At 36.2% G+C, this 18,976-nt stretch overlaps 1 protein-coding gene across 3 annotated transcripts in view; it reads right to left on the bottom strand.

Moving 5' to 3' along the window:
- Positions 1 to 5,048: 5,048 nt before the first annotated feature.
- Positions 5,049 to 18,976, bottom strand: part of NAA16 (N-alpha-acetyltransferase 16, NatA auxiliary subunit) — a 92,528-nt gene continuing 78,600 nt past the window's right edge. For all 3 annotated transcript variants that reach the window (XM_036757642.1, XM_036757644.1, XM_036757645.1), the window contains 6 exons: positions 18,560 to 18,753; positions 16,624 to 16,732; positions 11,987 to 12,085; positions 11,124 to 11,267; positions 10,481 to 10,578; positions 5,049 to 6,558 (listed from right to left, as the gene is read on the bottom strand). In XM_036757642.1, the coding sequence (XP_036613537.1) occupies positions 6,358 to 6,558; positions 10,481 to 10,578; positions 11,124 to 11,267; positions 11,987 to 12,085; positions 16,624 to 16,732; positions 18,560 to 18,753 (845 nt within the window). In that variant the 3' untranslated portion in view covers positions 5,049 to 6,357. The remainder of the gene's footprint in view (positions 6,559 to 10,480; positions 10,579 to 11,123; positions 11,268 to 11,986; positions 12,086 to 16,623; positions 16,733 to 18,559; positions 18,754 to 18,976) is intronic.

The following is an 18,976-nucleotide window of genomic DNA, read 5'->3' on the forward strand; positions in this document are numbered from 1 at the left end:
TGTTACACACACCTCCTTTGATCTTCATAACCTCGGGGTGGGGGGAGTGCACATGTTACCACACCCACTTTACGGATGAAGAAACTGAAAAGTGGAGTTGCCCAGGGCCACACAGCTAAGTAAATATCTTTGGCAGTATCTGAATATGTGTTCCTGTTTCAGGGTGCCCGTGTCCTTCCCACCAAAAACATTATGCCTCATCTATACTTACACAGGTACATAGTACTCTCTATGATTAAAATGTAAGCAACTTATATAGGGACTATATAACCTTTATCTTTATATCCCTAGCACTTATCCAGTTGTTCGGTCGTTCCTGTCTCTTCATAACCCCATTTATTGGGTTTTCTTGGCAAAGATACTGGAGTAGTTTTGCCACTTCCTTCTGAAGGGTCCCTAATTTACAGTTGAGGAAATTGAGGGAGAAGTTACGTGACTTGCCCAGGATCATACGGCTAGCGTCTGAGGCTGGTTTTGAATTCAGGTCCTTCTGACTCCAGGCTCAACACTATATCCACTAAGAAAAAAAAAAATTTTTTTTCAGTCACATCCAACTCCTCATGATCTCATCCTGGGTTTTCTTGGCAATTTCTTTGCCATTTCCTTCTCCAGCTCATTTTACAGATGAGCAAACTGAGGCAAACAGGGTTAGGTGAATTGCCCTTGATCACAGAGCTAGTCGGTATCTGAGGCCAGATTTGAACTCAGGAAGATGGGTCTTCTTGACTCCGAACAAAAATATACTTACTATCCCACTAGGCTAGTCAAAAGTATCTATGCTCTTCACTCCTGCACTCATTAAAGCCATACAAGAAGTCATAAAATATTATTTCAGTATGGCAAATAAAACCAAACTCCTCACTAGCAGTAATTCTATGATTAGGAAAAGGGACTAGGCCTATAATCTCACTGGCATGATATGCTCCCAGATGAGAAAAATCCCTCCAGCACCTTCTCTGTAATTTATGGTCTTAGGTGCCTGGGTCAAAGAGCCTGTATTTGTCATAAACATGACTTCAAGCTGCGTCTTCCCGGCTAGCTACACCACAGAAATATACACTCCAGTGGGAGAGTGTATACTCAGAAATGACTGATATTAAAAATAAGAGGCAAAAATAACTTTTTTTTTTTAAAAAATGCACTTTTTTAAAAAAAGCCACCTCCCTTTTTCCTTTCTTTTTAAAGTCCCTATCAATAAAGAGAATAGAATTGGGATCCTATCTGCGGAAGCACAAGCAAAAGAGCAGTGGAATTCCGGTCAGGTCCAGGGTGGATTAGGCGACCTGGAGGTGCCTCCCAAATCAGAGGTTTTATGATTGTGACAGAGCTTGTGGAGTGTGTTGGGAGGTTGGGGGAGAACTCATTGAGGTCTCTTCTTTGATCTTAAACGTTCCCTAGATGCTCTTCTCCTTCAGAGATATGAGAGAAATGCAATACTTCAAGTTATAAACAGCTATACTGATCAAGTCAACAAACATCTAAGTTCCAAGTGCAAAGAACTGATTAAAAAAACTGATAGAAAAAGGCAGTCTCTAATTTCTAGGTCTCTTTGAGCTATCCAGAGCCAAAAACTACCTTCCTAAGCAAAAAACATTGCCTTTTCTGGTGCCTGTAAAGGCAATCAGTGAATGGGAAGATCTTTCCCACCCATTTGAGTGGGCTTCAAGGGTGGGGCTCTCACCTGGGGGGAGTGGCTAAGACTGGAGCCAATGGAAACCTGTGTGGGAGGAGCTTGCTGAACAGTTGGAGCAGAGCCAAGAGGCAGTTGGGGAGAGCAGTTGAGAGCTAAAGGAGAGAGGAAGCAGTCAGCTAGCTGGAACACAGCTTGGACCACAGCAGGTGCTACAAAAAGGCAGGACTGACCATTGTGGAGACCGAAGAGTGCTAAGCAGGGGCTTGAGGCCAGTGGGTGGTCTTCTTGCTGGAGGGCCCTGGCGTTGGGGGGAAGCACCAGTATGCCTTGGCCTGCTGCCATGTTTTTCTGTGGCCTCCTGGTCACTATTGTGAGATGGGCATACTGGTTTTGGAAGGTTCTTGCCAGGATGTCGAACTGGGGACACTGATCCGTGGGTCTGCTACTTTTGAGTTTCAATAAATGCTTTAACTCCTCTGCCTTCTACAGAGAATTCCTTATAACCTGCGATTCTGGACCATTCAGGCATATTCATGGTTATCTTTGAAGTCATGAATTCTGCCTTACTGATATAGTGCCAAACATAAATGTTCCAAGTCCCTCCAGCCTTCCTTCTTCTATATGCCCTGATGGTTCCCCAGGATTTCTGATGGGGAGTTGTAGGAGTATCTGATACAGCAGAGATTGCTTTGTTTTGAACTCTGTATCCCTAAGGCCCAGCACAGCACTGTGCACATTAGTTGTAAATTGATCTACCAAGTTCCATTGTATCTAAGCAATAAACAATGACTGGTAGATAGATCAGACTTTACCTCTTAGACTTTTGTTTGACTCATTTTTCAGGGGGCAGTACCTTCCTCTGCTGTGTTCAGGACTCCTTCTACATGAAGGGTTGGAGTGCACTAACATAGAAATACCATCCTAGATAACTAGAAGTGTTATCCTCACAAAAGCCTTGTCAAACAGGCAACTATTTTCATTCCACAATTGGCTCAGGTTTAAGCTGCCGTATAGTGATGTAGCAGGGACTTGTACATGGTTCTGTCTTCGCTCTCACTGCACCATGTGAGGCACTCAAATTCAATTAAGACACATTTAATAAGGCTTTGAAAAAATTTTCTTCATTAGAACAGATTTACAAAACTAATTTCTCATTCTGTCTTCGCTGCATTACGTCTTCAAGTATACAGGGTATCCCTAAAGTCTGGACACACAGGCAAAAATGCATATTTTCAAGAAATGAAATACATGAAATTTTCAACATTTTACTTAACTGGAATATTAAGAAATAACATCTTCAATATGATTTCCTTCATTTGCGATGCAAAGGTTGATGCATTTCGCAAGATTCATGTGAACTTGATGCAATAACTCCACACTGCCGTCAATTTTAGCACATTCACTCTATATGCATTCTATCAAGTGTGCTGCATCTGTGATTTTGAGTACACCTTCTCCTCTAGCATACCCCAGAAAAAGAAGTCGCTGAACAACATGGTCTTCGGTGAACCAGTTGAAATGTTAATGAGATTTCCTATGTGTCCAGACTTTAGGTACACCCTGTATGAGAAGCAACATGGTATCATACACAGTGCTGGGCTTGAAGTCAAGAAGACCCATGTTTGAATCCTGTCTTAGACACTTACTAGAGGGATGACCCTTGGCAAGGGCCCCAGTCACCTCATCTGTAAAAGGGAAGGTTTGGGTGAGATGGTAGATGGGTTCAGCAGTAAAGAGAAATGCAGGACCAGGGGCTGGTCTCACCGCCCCTGGGCTGCATCGAGGTGATCGTGAAGATCTCTCCCAAGGCACAGGGCATCACTCAGGCGGCACTGGTGCTCAAAGCCAAGGCCAGGAGCTCTTTGCTCAGTACCTGGCCACTTAGTCCTATACAGGTGGAAGCAGAATATTTATCAAATACTGCCAGAGTCAGAAATCTTTCAATTTCATACACATGTATTACCAAAGATTTTAGCCAGTAAACACCTGATAGGAAGACGGTAAGAATGAAAATAAATGGAAGAAGCTGCACCTTAAAACATAAAAAGCAGCACTTTATAATTAGCCTCCCTAAATTAGCCCACTTCTAGGAACAGCACCCACTCTACTGAACAGAGCTGATAAATTTCAGTCTCTTAACTTTTCTAGAGGTCCAAACAGATTATGTTTTCATCAGAATTTTAGATCCAATACTTCTATCCTCTCCAGCCTGAGGAGTAAAACAAAAGCCTCCAAGGTTCTTGGTCTACTTTATATTTGAAGCCATGACTGATCTGTGTATTTATCTCAATATCATCTTTGTGGCATCAGGCATTGATCTTCTGTACCTTTATGAAGTGCTTACCTTTTTTATTAATCGATATACAATTAAGCTGCTGTGACGATAATAAATGTAAATTAATATCATGTACATATTATGAAATTGTTTTACTTGTGGACCAAACACATTTTCAGTTATGTATGTAGTTCGTTGTTGTTCAGTCATTTCTGGCATGTCTGACTCTTCATGACCCCATTTGGGGTTTTCTTAGCAAAAATACCAGAGCAATTTTGCCATTTCCCTCTCTAGCTCATTTTACAGAAAAGGAAACTGAGCCAAACGGGGTTAAATGACTTGCCCAGGGTCACACAGCTAGTGTCTGAAGAAGGATTTGAACTCAGCCTCTCCTGATCAATGTCTGGTGCCTTATCCACTGAGCCCCTAGCTGCCCATTCGTGGGTAACATAACACTAATTTCTATATAGCAAGAATCGTTCACTATTTGCTGAGTCCATCTTTTTAACTATAAGGTTTTCCCATGCCATATTTTTTTAAATGTACTTAATTTTCCCCAGTAAAATGTTTCATTCATTTCATAAAGAGAGATAAAATGATGGGATTGTACTCAGTGATCTCTAAAGTCACTTCTTCTAAATCTATGAACAGACAAATAACCTCTCAAATACAGCCAACCAAGCACTGCATCACCATCTATGAAGAACTCATTATCAAATTCAAAAGTCAATTAAATACTGCTCCCTAGAAGTTCAGCTTTCAAAAGGCTGAGATCGATCAAACACATCATGGCTAGGTATATAGGAGGAGGGGAATGTTGGGTAATCAGTTGACACATTTTTGCAAATGGTCCTTTGCCATACACTAGAATTGTTTTTCTTAAAGATTAGGTAGAAACTAATGACAAACGCAAATAAGATGATTCAACAGCCGCATAAGGAACAAAATACAAAGCCTACTGCTGAAAAGTCTAGAAACTTAAATGTATTTGATCCCCAGGTGAGAATGACTCTCTACCACTTAAAAAGATTTAAGACTAGGTTTTTACCACCTCTGCATAAAATGAACATTATACAAAACAAATAATGCTCTATGGTCATGCAATTTATGTAACAAAAAAGCCAGCTCCAAAAGGACAACTGTGTACAAAATAATTTATTACAGCATTACATTGGTTGGCATGATTTTACAGTGAGTTTTTTATCCAAAAACTCAAAACCTAAATACACCAGGCAAAAAATAAACCATTTCAATTGGAACAGTTTACTTGTCTTAATAAAATCTCTCCTTGTTTTTGCCTTAAAGGGTCTAGTTAACATTACTGAAATATTTACATAGCAGTGAAATAAAAACAAAAACACTGACTGATTTCAATTTTTCTGTACAAGCCGCAGTACACTTTAAGGTTTGAGAGTCATTCCTATAGAATGAAAAGCTACTGCCTTCCCCCAAAAAAGCTGTATTATTGAGCAGGATCATATTTTATTAGCTAAGCCAATCAAAGTTTTAACATTCATTTTGCTATGTGGTACGTCTGAATACATTCACTAGTTAATGCACCACACACACAGAGTAAAAAAGTGCTTCATCATAATTTAAAGTCAGCCTATTGTCCCCTTTGAAGAACAACTACAAAAAGCACTTTTTTAATATAAATTCCTTAGTAGTACTGAAAGCAATTTAGTGAAGAAGCATTACATTTCTTGGCTACGACTTGTATAAAATACGTAAACCGATCAGTGAATTTCTATGACTGAGGAGGGAATTAATCTTCACATCCTTAGTAAATCACAAAACTGCAGTATCTTGGTTAAACTGCTAAATTAGTATTTCTGAAAACAAAAGAAGGGCATTGGTATTTGAGCAATACTTCTCACTGATAATGTGTGTTTAAAATGGTATAACATGAAAAATATAAAGAAACAATTCCAACTTATAATTTTGAAAAGACACCTCTATACAGTGGGATCCATATTTCAAAAAATCATGCAAACAGCCAGTATAGTCATAGTAATACGGTTTTTAAAAAATGCACCAAGGCAAATTAAAATTAAAAAATTGAAATAAAATGTAGGGCAAACACTGGTATTATATCCAACATAATTAGCTAAAATTGTCCAATGTCTAAGTTTACCAGTAAGAAATGATCATATTTTTGTAACACTAAGATGAAAACAGTCCTTATATACTGTAATGCTCATAATTTGGGAGTTCTGTTGATAAGACAAGTATAAGTATAAATATGACAAATGGTGATTACAGAAAAGATTTATATAAACAGTGACAGTTGGGAGTCAGGAGAAGAACAAAAGTTAATGGTATACTCCATTTTTAAATTTTACTACTCAAATAATTCACCTTATGTCTATGAGATATTAAAATGCACCCTTGAAAAGTAACCCTGATCTGAATCCAGCCATGAGATTGTAAATCAATTCTTTTATGATATTCAAATTTCATTTGCCATCACATCATGGTTAATAGTTGTATAGTTTATTGATGCAGTACTACTATCATCCTCATTTGCAGGAGGCAGAAAGGCAGGTGAAAAGGGAAACAGTTTATGGCATGCTGTCCGGTATTTTTCACACTGGGTATTACAGACCCCAAAGCTGCCATCAACCAGTGCTTCAAAAACTTTTGTTAAAGTCTAAAGAAAGAAGAGTAAAAGTATATAAATTAATTAAACATCCTCTGCCAATAAGCTGTTTAATCAAACCTATAATTTGTACACTAAGAAAACCTAGATGACTTCCATAGACTATACAATTAAGCACTATGCCCCTCTATAGTTGGGAAAATTTTTCCTGTAGAAAGATTGTTAGAAATCAAATTGTAAGGCACAAGAAAAGCAATACAATTTCAAAAGCATCCTTAAACAATGCAAAAATAAAATAAAAATAACTAAAAATGTAGGTGCTAAAAAAAAGCCTTTCTAAATGCATACTTAAAACAGCTCTCTTAGAAGGTTATTTTGTATCTATAAATATGAACACAAGTTTGAAAGTTCATCTCAACAATTCTGCACCTATTAAGTGCAAGGCCCCCCACAAAAGTGATGTTCTCTTGTTCTCTGAATACACAAGGGCTAGGAGAGAGAAATACAACTTCCATCATGTTTTACCATACTAGGGAGTCTTTAAGTATTGACTGAGAGACAAACTATGCCTGCTGCCTAGAGACCAGTCTAACTAGGGAGGGGCTCAGTAGCAGCAGGCTGGCCACTAAATAAAGAATTCTCTGGCCATGGTAATCCATGGAATAAAGAAAATGTAAAATGGCCTCAGTCTTAGTAGTTCTTCCTACTTCTTCAACAATAGTGACAGAGTGGCAAAGGGTGGGGGGATGGAGGGTGAGAAGAACATGAGGGGGAACACACATTACACTAAGAGTCACAGTTTAGAAATAATCTTTAAACATTAATAAAACTATTGTCTGTAAGAACTTTATCTAATGAGAGGCCATACTAAAACTGAAACACAGAAATACTGTCATTCTAATAAATGAAACCAGAAAATGAAATTCCAGGTAAATTTTTTTAGTATGTAAAGGATGGCTCTCTGGGAGATGGAAGTAGGGAAGGACAAGGTTACAGAGGGAAATTCAGACAATGTCAAAAGGTACAAATACAAAATTATTTTTAAAATAAATATAACAGATAATGGGGGGAAAGAAACTATAGTTACATCCTCTTCTCAGAGTAGAACAAAGAAGTTAAATGAACAGACGCACTTAAAGATAGGAATATCATTCTATGTGATACTTGGGCATCTGGCCTTAGAGGGCTCAAGATGAGTACAAGCAAAATATTACCATGAAGTTGCAGATTACGTGTCAATATGCACGGTGGAGGGTAAAGTAAATGAATTCCACAAAAAAATTTGACAAAATTCTCCAACTTCAACATATACTTTGATAGTTGGTAGCTTTGACATAGTCTCCTGGGGAGGATAGCAAAAACTATACTGTACATGTAAAACCAAAACATGCTCCAAATAGGTACACAATTTAAACATAAAAGGTAACATCATAAAAAAGTAGAGAAGTAAGGAAGATATATGGAAAGGGGACGTAGGGATATTTGGACATGAAACAAGACATAGACAAACATGGATAAAGAAGAACACAGAAGATAAAATGGGCAATTGTGATTACATAAAATTTTAAAAGTTTTGCACAAACAAAATCAATGCAGCTAAAACAAGGGGAACAGGTAACTGCAACAAGTTTCTCTGAAAAAGGTTCCCTTTCCAAGATATATATGAAACAATATCAAATTATAAGAAAAAAAAATCAATTCTGATATAGACAGTTCTCAAAGGAAGAAATCCAATCTATCAATAGCCAGATGAAAAAATGCTTCAAATGACTAATTGGAGAAATTCAAAATAAGGCAACGCTGAGGTGCCACCTCACAGCCATCAAATCGGCAAAGTTGACAAAAGAAGAAAATAACAAATATCGACGGGCTGTGAGAAAACAAACACATCAACATCAATTAATGCATTGCTAGTGATGCTCTAAATTGGTCCAGTTATTCTTAAAAGCAATTTGGAACTATTCGCAAAAAAATCACTAAATGGTACCTTGTACCAGCAATACCGCTACTAAGACTATACTCTAAGAAACCAAAGAAATTATGATATATGAATGCAATGGAACAGATTTTAAGATGTGATTACAGAGTTGATTTCAGAGAAATCTAAGACATGTATGAAGTGATGCAGAGTGAAATGAGCAGGACCAGGAAAACAATTTATACAGTAACACTGTAAAGACAAACAGCACATATGCGCGCGTGCGCACACACACACACACACAAAGATATAGATATATTCTACAGTATAATTCTATAATTTTTTCCTGTAGAAAGATTGTTAATGGAATAGAGAGCTTATAAATATTTTTGATTAAAAGACTTGAGCTGAATAGGAACTTTGAAATAAAAAGATAAGATTTCAGAAAATCTTAGAAAGGTGAATATATTTGAGCAACTAGATGGAGCTATATGATGATGCACTACTAACATTCTAATGAGGAAGAAGAAATAGGTGTTCCTTCAGAACCTTAACATCTTCAAAGAATACTGAGGGAATTAAAGAATAAAAACAGAGCTGGGGGGTGAACTAATTCTGTTCTAAAGGTTTGAGGAGGGGAGGAGAGGGAAAAAAGTTAAAAGAAAAAATAATGTAGTAAAGAGAAAGAACTTTTCATTTCTCATAGTTGGATTTTGTGAAGAGAAAATACAGAGATGGATGGAAAGGGAAGGTGAGAGAAGGCATCATATGAAACTCATTATTATCTGGCAGGTAAAAAATTTGAGAAAACAAATGCACACATTATTAGTATAGAGATACATTAAACTCAACAGGGAAACAAGTAAAGATAGGGCTAAGAGGGAAGATAATACCAAGGACGGAACAGTCCCAAGCAAATCAAACTTCCTGATCCTAAAGGAAGACAAAGAACTAGTGTCTAATGGAGTGCCTTGGATTGCCTCTTTAAAAATTAAGAAATGGCTAAATAATTTGTAGCTCAAAATGTAATGGAATATTATTGAGCTGAAGAAAAATGACACAAAAGAAGATTGCGGAGAATTCTGGAAAGTATGAATTAACTCAGAGGGAAGTGACCAGAAGGAGAACAATTTATACAAGGACAGAAACATTGCAAAGTAAAACAACTATGAAAGACTTAAACAATGCAATGACCAACCATGTCGACAAAGGACTTAAGATAAAACACATTTTACTGACCTCTTGACAATCATGAGAGACTCATGGTGCATAAAGAGACAAACATTTTTGGATGTGACCACTGTGTGGATTTGTTTTTCTTGACCATGTTTATTTGTTGCTCAGGCTGTATTTTGGGTTTTTTTTTGATTGGTTGTTTTTTTTTTTAAATCTCAGTTTTTAACTGAAAAAGGAAGACTAGGACAGGGAAAGAGAGGATAGTAATAGTGTTACCAAAAAAAAAAAAAAGAGGGCCATTGGAAAAAAAAAAAGTTTTAATGCACTTAAGAGAACAAAAAGAAGTTCAGAAGGAAACACAGAAAAGCAGGACAATTTTGAAAGTAATGTGGAATTCATTACACACACACACACACATTTTTTAAAGCAAGCAGTATGAAATACATTATTTTACATGTTTAATCCTCTTTTAATGTTCTGATATATATATGGAAATGCTCTCTTTTTGAATAGTAAATTTTTTTAAAGGGAGAAAGAAAGGAGGACCAATGTCCTGAGTATTGGATACCACCAGGATCTGGAACAGATGATAAATTTGGATAATATGAACCTCAATGGAAGAAAGACTGTGGAAAGATGGCAATAGAGGGAGAATCTGGAGAACCTGGAAATGGCAATGGGAAGCAAATAAATCATATGGTATAACAGAGGGTGTAGCTAGTACCAGAAAGATGACAAGCAATGCAGGGTCTTCCAAAGGGAGTCAGGTCTCAGTGAGCGTGAGAAAATGGCAAGAGTAAAAGAGAAAAAAGTAAAGCTATATATGGAAAGAAACACAAAGACATTCAGTTTGCATCACTTATAAACGTGAAAGTTTACCTTCACATTTTTATCTTTTACAGTTTCATCCAATCTAGTGGCAATAGCAATTGCTTTTTCTTGTCTTGATTCATCTAGGAAATACATCATCTTAGCACCTAAAATCACAAAACGGAAACGCATTTAAAGAGAAGTACAAGACACATGAGCTTCCTGATTTCTTTTACAAATATGTTCCTCCAAGTCACCAGTAGTCAAGTAATTATGGCCATCTTGGTGTTCAAGTCCCAAAGTTGTTTCCATTAAGCAGGCAGGTACGAACCAAGATTTTTACCAATATAATTCAACACAGATTCTACCCTAGACTTTCCTTTCCCCATAGTCTCTAAATAATTATTTTATAATTCATAAAGAACTCTGAAATAATTTTTAAAATCCCTATCTACATTATTTCAACACACATATACCATGTCAGGTATGCTGGAGGGTGATTTTTTTTTTCCAGGTATGGGTTGGACTAGATGTCCATTGAGGTCCCTTTTAAATCTAAAATTCAGTGATTCTACGACCACCAGGCTACCAATTTAATAGACTAAAACAGAAACTTTCTAAGTAGTATCCTAATGACTTTAAAGTTACTATGTCTATAAAGAGCTATTTAGCTCACTAGATTCTAAAACTAAAAAAATTACAGCGAGCCTACCTGAAAGTAGATGCCGAATAGAGGTAGCATTATGTTTGAGAAACTCTTCATTAAAACTTTCCAAATCTTTGTTGACAAAGATTTTCTGCATTTCTTGGGTTAGGACTTTGTTCACTATTTCTGGGAGATTACTATGATTAGACACTAAAAAAAAAAGTTTATCATTAACTAAGATATCATTAGGTTTATCTCAAACTATACACATATGTTCTCTCTCTCTCTCTCTCTCTGTCTCTCTCTCTCTCTCTCTCTCTCTCTGTGTGTCTCTCTCTCTCTCTCTCTCTTTCTCCTGTACAATAAGATAACAAGAGCAGTGCTAGACCTAGAATCATCATAGCTTCTGGATATATTGATATATACATATCCACATATACATATGTATGTGTATATATAAGTAAATACATGTTACTATGAATTTATTGCTATTCTTTAAGAAACACAAAGGGTAACATAAGTAATATAACTATTTCTTACTTTATAAGCTTGTATTAAAGATTCTTAATTTTTAGCTAATAGCAGTATATGTGGTGTGTCCCAGTGGATAGAGAGCCAGCCTGAGTCAGGAAATCTCTAAAACATATTGGCTGTGTGACCCTACAGACTGCTTAACCTTCTGGAGCCCGCGCAGCTTTGTACAACCTTAAGTTGCAAAGCTGGTGCTGAACTGCACTAGGAGAGGAAGTTTTGTAACCAGTAGTTACCAATACCAATGAAATCACACATCTATCTATGCTCCCTACCTGCCACTACCACTATTTTCTATATTGTGTTATTTGTCTTGTGGATGTATTTTTATTTAGCCACAACTATTTCCCTCAAAGAAAAATCTAAGAATAAGTATGGATAGTATTCATTATACTTACCAGATTTAGAGAATTTAATTAAACACTCATGTAGCCAAGGGTTGTTACGGTTAATAGCAAAAGCTCTTTTGACCGACTGCAACATTAACAAAAATTTTCCTGTATCATAAAATTAAAGAAAATTATTCAGAATATTTTATTTTTTGCTATATTTTAATTAAGTAGTCTTTCCTGCCCACCTCCCAGAGTACTCAGTTTATTATTTTCTCAAGCATATAACAAAACTAACTATGGAGGACAAACAAGCAATTTTGAATCAGAAAAAGAGTTTTCTCGATCCTTCACTCTGAGCAGCAACTATTATAAAATGGTATTCAACAATGTTGGGCAAGTGTTAGAAAAACAACTAAAAATAATAAATTCATTATTTTTAACTTCTTGATCCAAAAAAGGAAATCCATGAATATATTTCCTTAGTTATGTTTCTAACTAAAATGAGGACAAAACAACCATTTATATTTATCAATCCAAATACAATTCCAAAACAATCAACTTCCTTTAGCCCATCTTCCTAAGCTGTTCCCAGTGATACTGCATTTGTTACATGTCTAATACTCTCTAATGTGAACTGAAACATTCTTTCTGGTCACATAATCTTCACTGGTCTTTAATATAAGAAACGATTATTCAAGTAACTCGTATTGATATTTTTAAAAAAAACTGTTTGACTATAGAAAGTATTTGATATAAACCAAAATTCTCCCTTAAAGGCTTTGCTCCCAAAAAGGATCTCCCATTATTATGTTAAAATCATACAAGATTCCTTGAAAGATACAAGAGAGACAACCCAGCTCAATGACTCCTCAAATATAAACATCAAGTGACACAGAAAGAAAACCCATGTCCATCAAAAGTTGCATCACTGCTTTGGAGGATGTCCAGCAAAGATTAAATGGAAAAGGGACTTTGCATAGATTAAGTCCTATAAATGTTCCTACTCATAGATAGCACTGCTTTGATTACATCAAGCCCAGCCCTGGAATACTTAAGGGCTTTACTCACTGAAAATCATACTTTGACGGAGCAAACGGAAGCTAATGATTTTATGAGAAATCAAGAAATTATAAAACAAAACCAAAAGAATAAAAAATAGAAGACAATGTGAAATATTTCATTGGAAAAACCACTGACCTGGAAAATAGATCCAGGAGAGAGAATTTTTAAATTATTGGACTACTTGGAAACCATGATCTTAAAAAAAAAAAGCCTAGACATTATCTTTCAAGAAATTATCAAGGAAAACTGCCATGATATTCTAGAACCAGAGGGTAAAATAGAAATGGAAAGAATCCACTGATCACCTCCTGAAAGAGATCTCAAAAGGAAAACTCCTAGGAATATTGTAGCCAAATTCCAGAGTTCCCAGGTTAAGGAGAAAATATTATAAGCATCCTGAAAGAAACAATTCAAGTACTGTGGAAACACAATCAGGATAACAAAAGATTTAGCAGCTTCTACACTATGGGATAGAAAGGCTTGGAATATGATATTCCAGAGGTCAAAGGAGATAGGATTAAAACCAAGAATCACCTACCCAGCAAAAGTGAGTATAATATTTCAGGGGGGAAAATGGAATTTCAATGAAATAGAGGATTTCCAAGTATTCTTGTTGAAAAGACCAGAGCTGAATAGAAAATCTGACTTTCAAATAAAAGAATCAAGAGAAACATGAAAAGGTAAACAGGAAAGAGAAGCCATAAGGGACTTATTAAAGTTGAACTGTTTATATTCCTACATAGAAAGATGATATTTGCAACTCAAGAGACCTTTCTCAGTATTAAGGTAGTTAGAAGGAATACACACACACGTATCTGTGTATGTGTGTGTATATATGTGTGTATGTATATATGTATATGTGTGTGTACATATGTGTGTATGTAAACAGAGGGCACAGGGTGAGGTGAATGTGAAGAGATGATACCTAAAAAATAAAATTAAGTGTTGAGAGGAATGTACTGGGAAAAAGAGAAAGGGAGAGGTAGAATGTAGTAAATCATCTCACATAAAAGAGGAAAGAAAGAGCAGTTGCTTTGTGATAAACTGCTTAATCAATTGACATGATGACAACTCTAAAACAGTTAAAATAATGCAGCGTAGACATGGTTTCCTATGAAACCGCAAAGACAAATAGACTAGCCTAACATAAAATAATCAAGATAGCTTTTTTTTCTTAAACAAAATGTGCTAGGAAGAGAGCTTAAGAACCACAGCTACAAAAAGGACAGTCTTAATATCTCGACATTGTTAATCACACACATATCTTTGAACATAGGACTATAAGACCTAATGGTAATATACATACAGTCTAAAATTTTTAACAAATGACATCTGTAAAAATATAATAAATTTGTAAATTGCTCTTCCAATTTCCCCAAAGATTAGCAGCGAAGAGCAGCAATAATCTGGTATCCTGATAAGTGAGCCAGTGTTAGTTTGCAAGACTCCTCAAATTTAAAGTCTGCCAAATCTAGATTAAGTTAGCTCAAATGACCTTGAAAAAAAGGTTTTCATATAACATTTGGGGCACAAACTCCAAAGATGGTTGAGTGGATTTCCGTGCTCCATGTTCCCTAATATCCAAATTCCACACTTCAATAATTTCCTAGGGACAATAATAGAGTTGAATACATGTATGTCCTAATATGATCTTAATCATAACAGGAAGCATTTCTGTTGCAAAGTAGTAGTAGTGTAGACAGGGAGCAAGCCCCTTTTTCTGGATGATTAAGCGATATCCAATGAGTTCTGGTGGATGCCTGAAGTATCTCTGCCACACAGTGAGCAAAACATCTTAACCTGAAGGGAATAGCGGGAGGTACATGAGTGTAGTCACTTCACTTTCTGACTTGGGTGACAGTGGAATATTCCTGAGAATCAATATGGGGCAGTAATAAGACCTGGCTAATATCCATGAAGAGGAGTGATGAGAGAGGAATTCATGTTGGAGAGCAGAGGAATTTCCTCTAAGTTACTGGAGAAAAAAATCATTGAGAATAATTTCTTTCCTAGGTCTTAACAAGTTGGGATGAGGGGAAGTCATAAAACCTGTAGAAAACATAGATGCTGGATTGAATAATGGCTAAAAGACCCAAGGACTAGATCGGTAGAACCATAAAGATGACAATGGGAAACTGGGCTTAAGTCTTGGTTCTGAACTCAATGATTATTCCTGTTACTATGACATGCATTTTAATTAAAAGTTATTAATAAGTATGCTATTTCAACTTTCCAACAGAAAGGACATACCAATCAGGCTTTGATAACACAACAAAACAATCCAAAGCAAACATCCTTATGCCAACTTCAAGGTCCATGTGATAACCAATTTCTATGATGAAGCATCTGATTACATATAGTTTGTGGATCATTCCCATTTGCTAATTTACTTGAAAAGCTAAACTATGGACATTTTTGCTTATTTCTTCATAGTGTTTTTGAGTGGCTTCCATTGTTACTCACTTCTTCCCTTAAAAGAATTTTTGCCAAAAAAACCTAACTAAATTCCCAAGCAATGTATTAAAGAGAACTGAAGAAGACAAGTGAAGTACTCCTCCCGGGTTCTACACTTTAGGAGAGCCATTACAACTCATCCAGAGTAGAGTGGCTACTAAGTATCCTGATCAAGTCATATGAAGGAGGATGGTTAGAGAATTGCTGATGTTTAGTCTTGAGGAAAGAAAATTTGAGATGACATAATTGCTGTCATCAAATATATTTAAGACTGGCAAGTGAAAGAGACTTAATGTGGCACCGGGGTGGAACTAGGACCAATGGGTGGGAAAGCAGATTTCTGCTCAATATAAGTTAGAAATGTCCAAAAGAAGAATGCACGCTCTCACAAAACAGTGAGTGCTCCACTGAAGGTGTTCAAGTACAGACCATTCTGGGGTACTGTGGTAAAAAGGAATCATATGACAGGTAATCAGTTGGATAAAGTGATTGTCACTGGCTAAGGTCTCTATGAATGTGAAAAATTCAACTGGATCTGAGACCTCACAGATCTGGATGTTTTCTCCAGCAACACAGATGGCAAGCAACCTGACCACGCATGCCCATCCTGTGGGACTCCTATCCACATTTTCCCAAAATTTTACCACAAGAGGTCTATCCAATGTGCTGGAGGTCTCTCTTGCTTTTTTCCTGGAATTTCTAGGATATCAGTGGAACATGCTGGCTGCTCATACCATCATCTCTTCCTATCATATATTTACCTGACAGCATTTTTTGCTTGGGTTCTTCTCTGAAGTTTCTCATTGGTTAAAAATAACAGCTTGCTCACACCTACCATGAACCTCTCCATAGCTCTCTGTCTGATATTAATTTTCGATTGTTCAGTCTTATTCCAATGCCTCTTTGTAGTATAAAGATGACTCTGAGTTCTCAAAGATTGCAATAGCAAAGTATAAGCTCTGGGACGCCCCAGCAGGTTATAAACCAGTGAGTATGGCTCTGATAATATTAAGTGTGGTTTTTGAGGAATGACCAACTATAAGTACAAAAAGCCTCATCACCAGGCTGGACACTTGGTAATTAAATTGGCCATGGCAATCCAAATGGATAAAAAATGGTAAATATGTGTAGTTCCTAAAATAATCAATGATTCAAACTAAAAGAAAAAAAGCTTCAAATCACCTTACCTTTTCTAAAGTATATTTCAAATGCTAAAAGATGAGTGTCTATGTTATCAGCAGCAAGAGTCTTAAGTGGTCGAAGGAACTTGATAGCTTCTTCTAATGGATTTTCTACCTGTTTTAAAAGGAAAGTCAATGTCATTTAAAACATAGCACTAAGAACTGATTTTGTCTTCTTTTTACTCTTTTTAACATCAGTCATTTCTCTTCGTGCTCTCTTTTGCCCCACTGATCCCTTCTTTTCAACAAAGAAAAGCAATTCAGGAGTCAAGTGATACAGTGGCCACATCTGACATCACATAAAACTTTCTCCATGCAGAGTCCCCTGAAGTCCACTGAAGAAAAGGGAAATGTTTCATCATGTTCTCCTGAACCCATTTTGTGTATACTTGTTTTAGTCCAGCTATCCTTATCCTCTTCTCCTTTTTCAATACCATTTCTACTTGTCCATGCAGCACTTGGGGAGCTGTGAGATGGAGTTCTCATATTTGAATCCTAATAATCCTTATTCAGAGAACTGATTTACATCAGTTAAGCTTCTTTACAAACTGTTGGCTTGTCTTTTTTCAATGTCTATTTTTCAAAATCAATTTCCAATTCTGAAATATTAACAGCTTTAATAAATAATCCAATCTGAAATTATCTAAATCACAACTGTATCTGCTGTTTTTAATTTCTGCTTCCACTTTAGTACTGATTTTTGTCTCTGCTCTAACAAAACAGTGATTGGCCAAGACAAGTAGCTAACTCAGAAATTATTCCAATATTGAACAAATGACTTATCCATTAGAAGTCAACAAATCAAGAAAACAAACATTTGTTAAGCACCTACTCTATGCCAGATTCTATGCTAAAAGCTGGGGAAATGCAAAATCATCCCCTTTTCTCAAGAAGCTCCTCGTCTCATTAATGGGAGAGATACATTCAAACAGTAACTGCACAAACAAGACAGAGACAGGATCAATTTGATATAATCTTAGAAGGAAAGCATTAGCATTAAGGAGGATCAGGAAAGTTTTCTTGCAGAAAGTGGGATTTTAGCTGGGATCTGAAGGGAGTCCTAGAAGCCAAAACACAGGAGAAGTCTAGGCATGTGAAAATACAGGGAGTCACGAGATGGAGGATTGTGTGCGAGGAACAAATAGACTATAAGAATAGAAGTGGTTGTATTCTTTGTGATATTACTTGAAATTCACCAAGGCAAGAACCTTTCAATTCCCTTCTTGAAGAAAAAAGTTATAGAGTCAAAAAGCTTCTATATAGTTTACAAGTTTTCAGTCTCCCTGATTTCTTAGTTCTGGAACCATATTTTCCACCACCTCCCCCCCTGTGTCTACCTTTGCATTGAAATTACCAAAGATTAAATTATATGACAATTTATTTTGGAAGGTCTTATTAAGTTCTTATTGTAATATCATTATATAAATTGCTCTACCACCAACTACAACAGATATCAGAACATAATCTGCAAGTGTCTTCCTGAAGGTCTTTTTGCAAGTGCTTGCCATGAGTGTTGAAATAAGAGATGATCAAACGTTTCCTGTGAAATGTTTCTTATTGCCTTTAGATAGATGATAAAGTCAACTCCTTAATATGCTTCTTTAGGGAGAATTTGTGCATCATCTCCCGTTTAGCTACAATTTCCTTTGGCTTCTAGTTTCACAGAGTATCTACACCCTTAAAATAATTAGAACTTTGTGCAACTGTGAAAATAAGAATACCTCTAAAATATAAAGCATAAATCATAAAGAGGCCAGAATATGCTTAAAGTTTACAAAATACTTGTTCATGCAATTAATTTTTATCAATTGACAGTCATTTTTACCAATATTATTACTGATGTCAGGACTATGAAGTGACTTCTAAATCAAAGACGAAATTATGTCACTATCAAATAGAAATATCAGAACGTGGAGATATTGTTCGAATAAATCTGTCTCACCCTTTCAAGTTTTTCGGGTACTAATTCTTCCTTGGGACCACTGGTTTCTTCTTCTTCCTCGTCTCGTTTTTTCTTCTGATTTTTTTGTTGCCGTTCTCTCTCAGCATGTTTCCTCTCTTCTTCCAATTTAGCTTTTTTCTGGGCTCTTCTCTGCTTGCTGAGCATTTTCTTTAATTCTTTGGCTGAAAGGTTTTCTACAAATACCAAAATAAGCCAAAGGTTCTTATTCAAAGTTTCATACAGCAAAAACAATATTATTTTGCAATATCATTGAACTCATACAAACCACAGGCCTAACTTGTTGATATCAAGTTTTTGTAAACTATCAATACTGATTCCTCAGATATGTAATATAAAAATACTTTCATTTTTGATGCTGAGGAATTACATGGTATGTATGCATGAAACCAATAGGAA

Source organism: Trichosurus vulpecula, chromosome 4 (genome assembly GCF_011100635.1).
Source record: "Trichosurus vulpecula isolate mTriVul1 chromosome 4, mTriVul1.pri, whole genome shotgun sequence".
NCBI lineage: Eukaryota > Metazoa > Chordata > Mammalia > Diprotodontia > Phalangeridae > Trichosurus > Trichosurus vulpecula.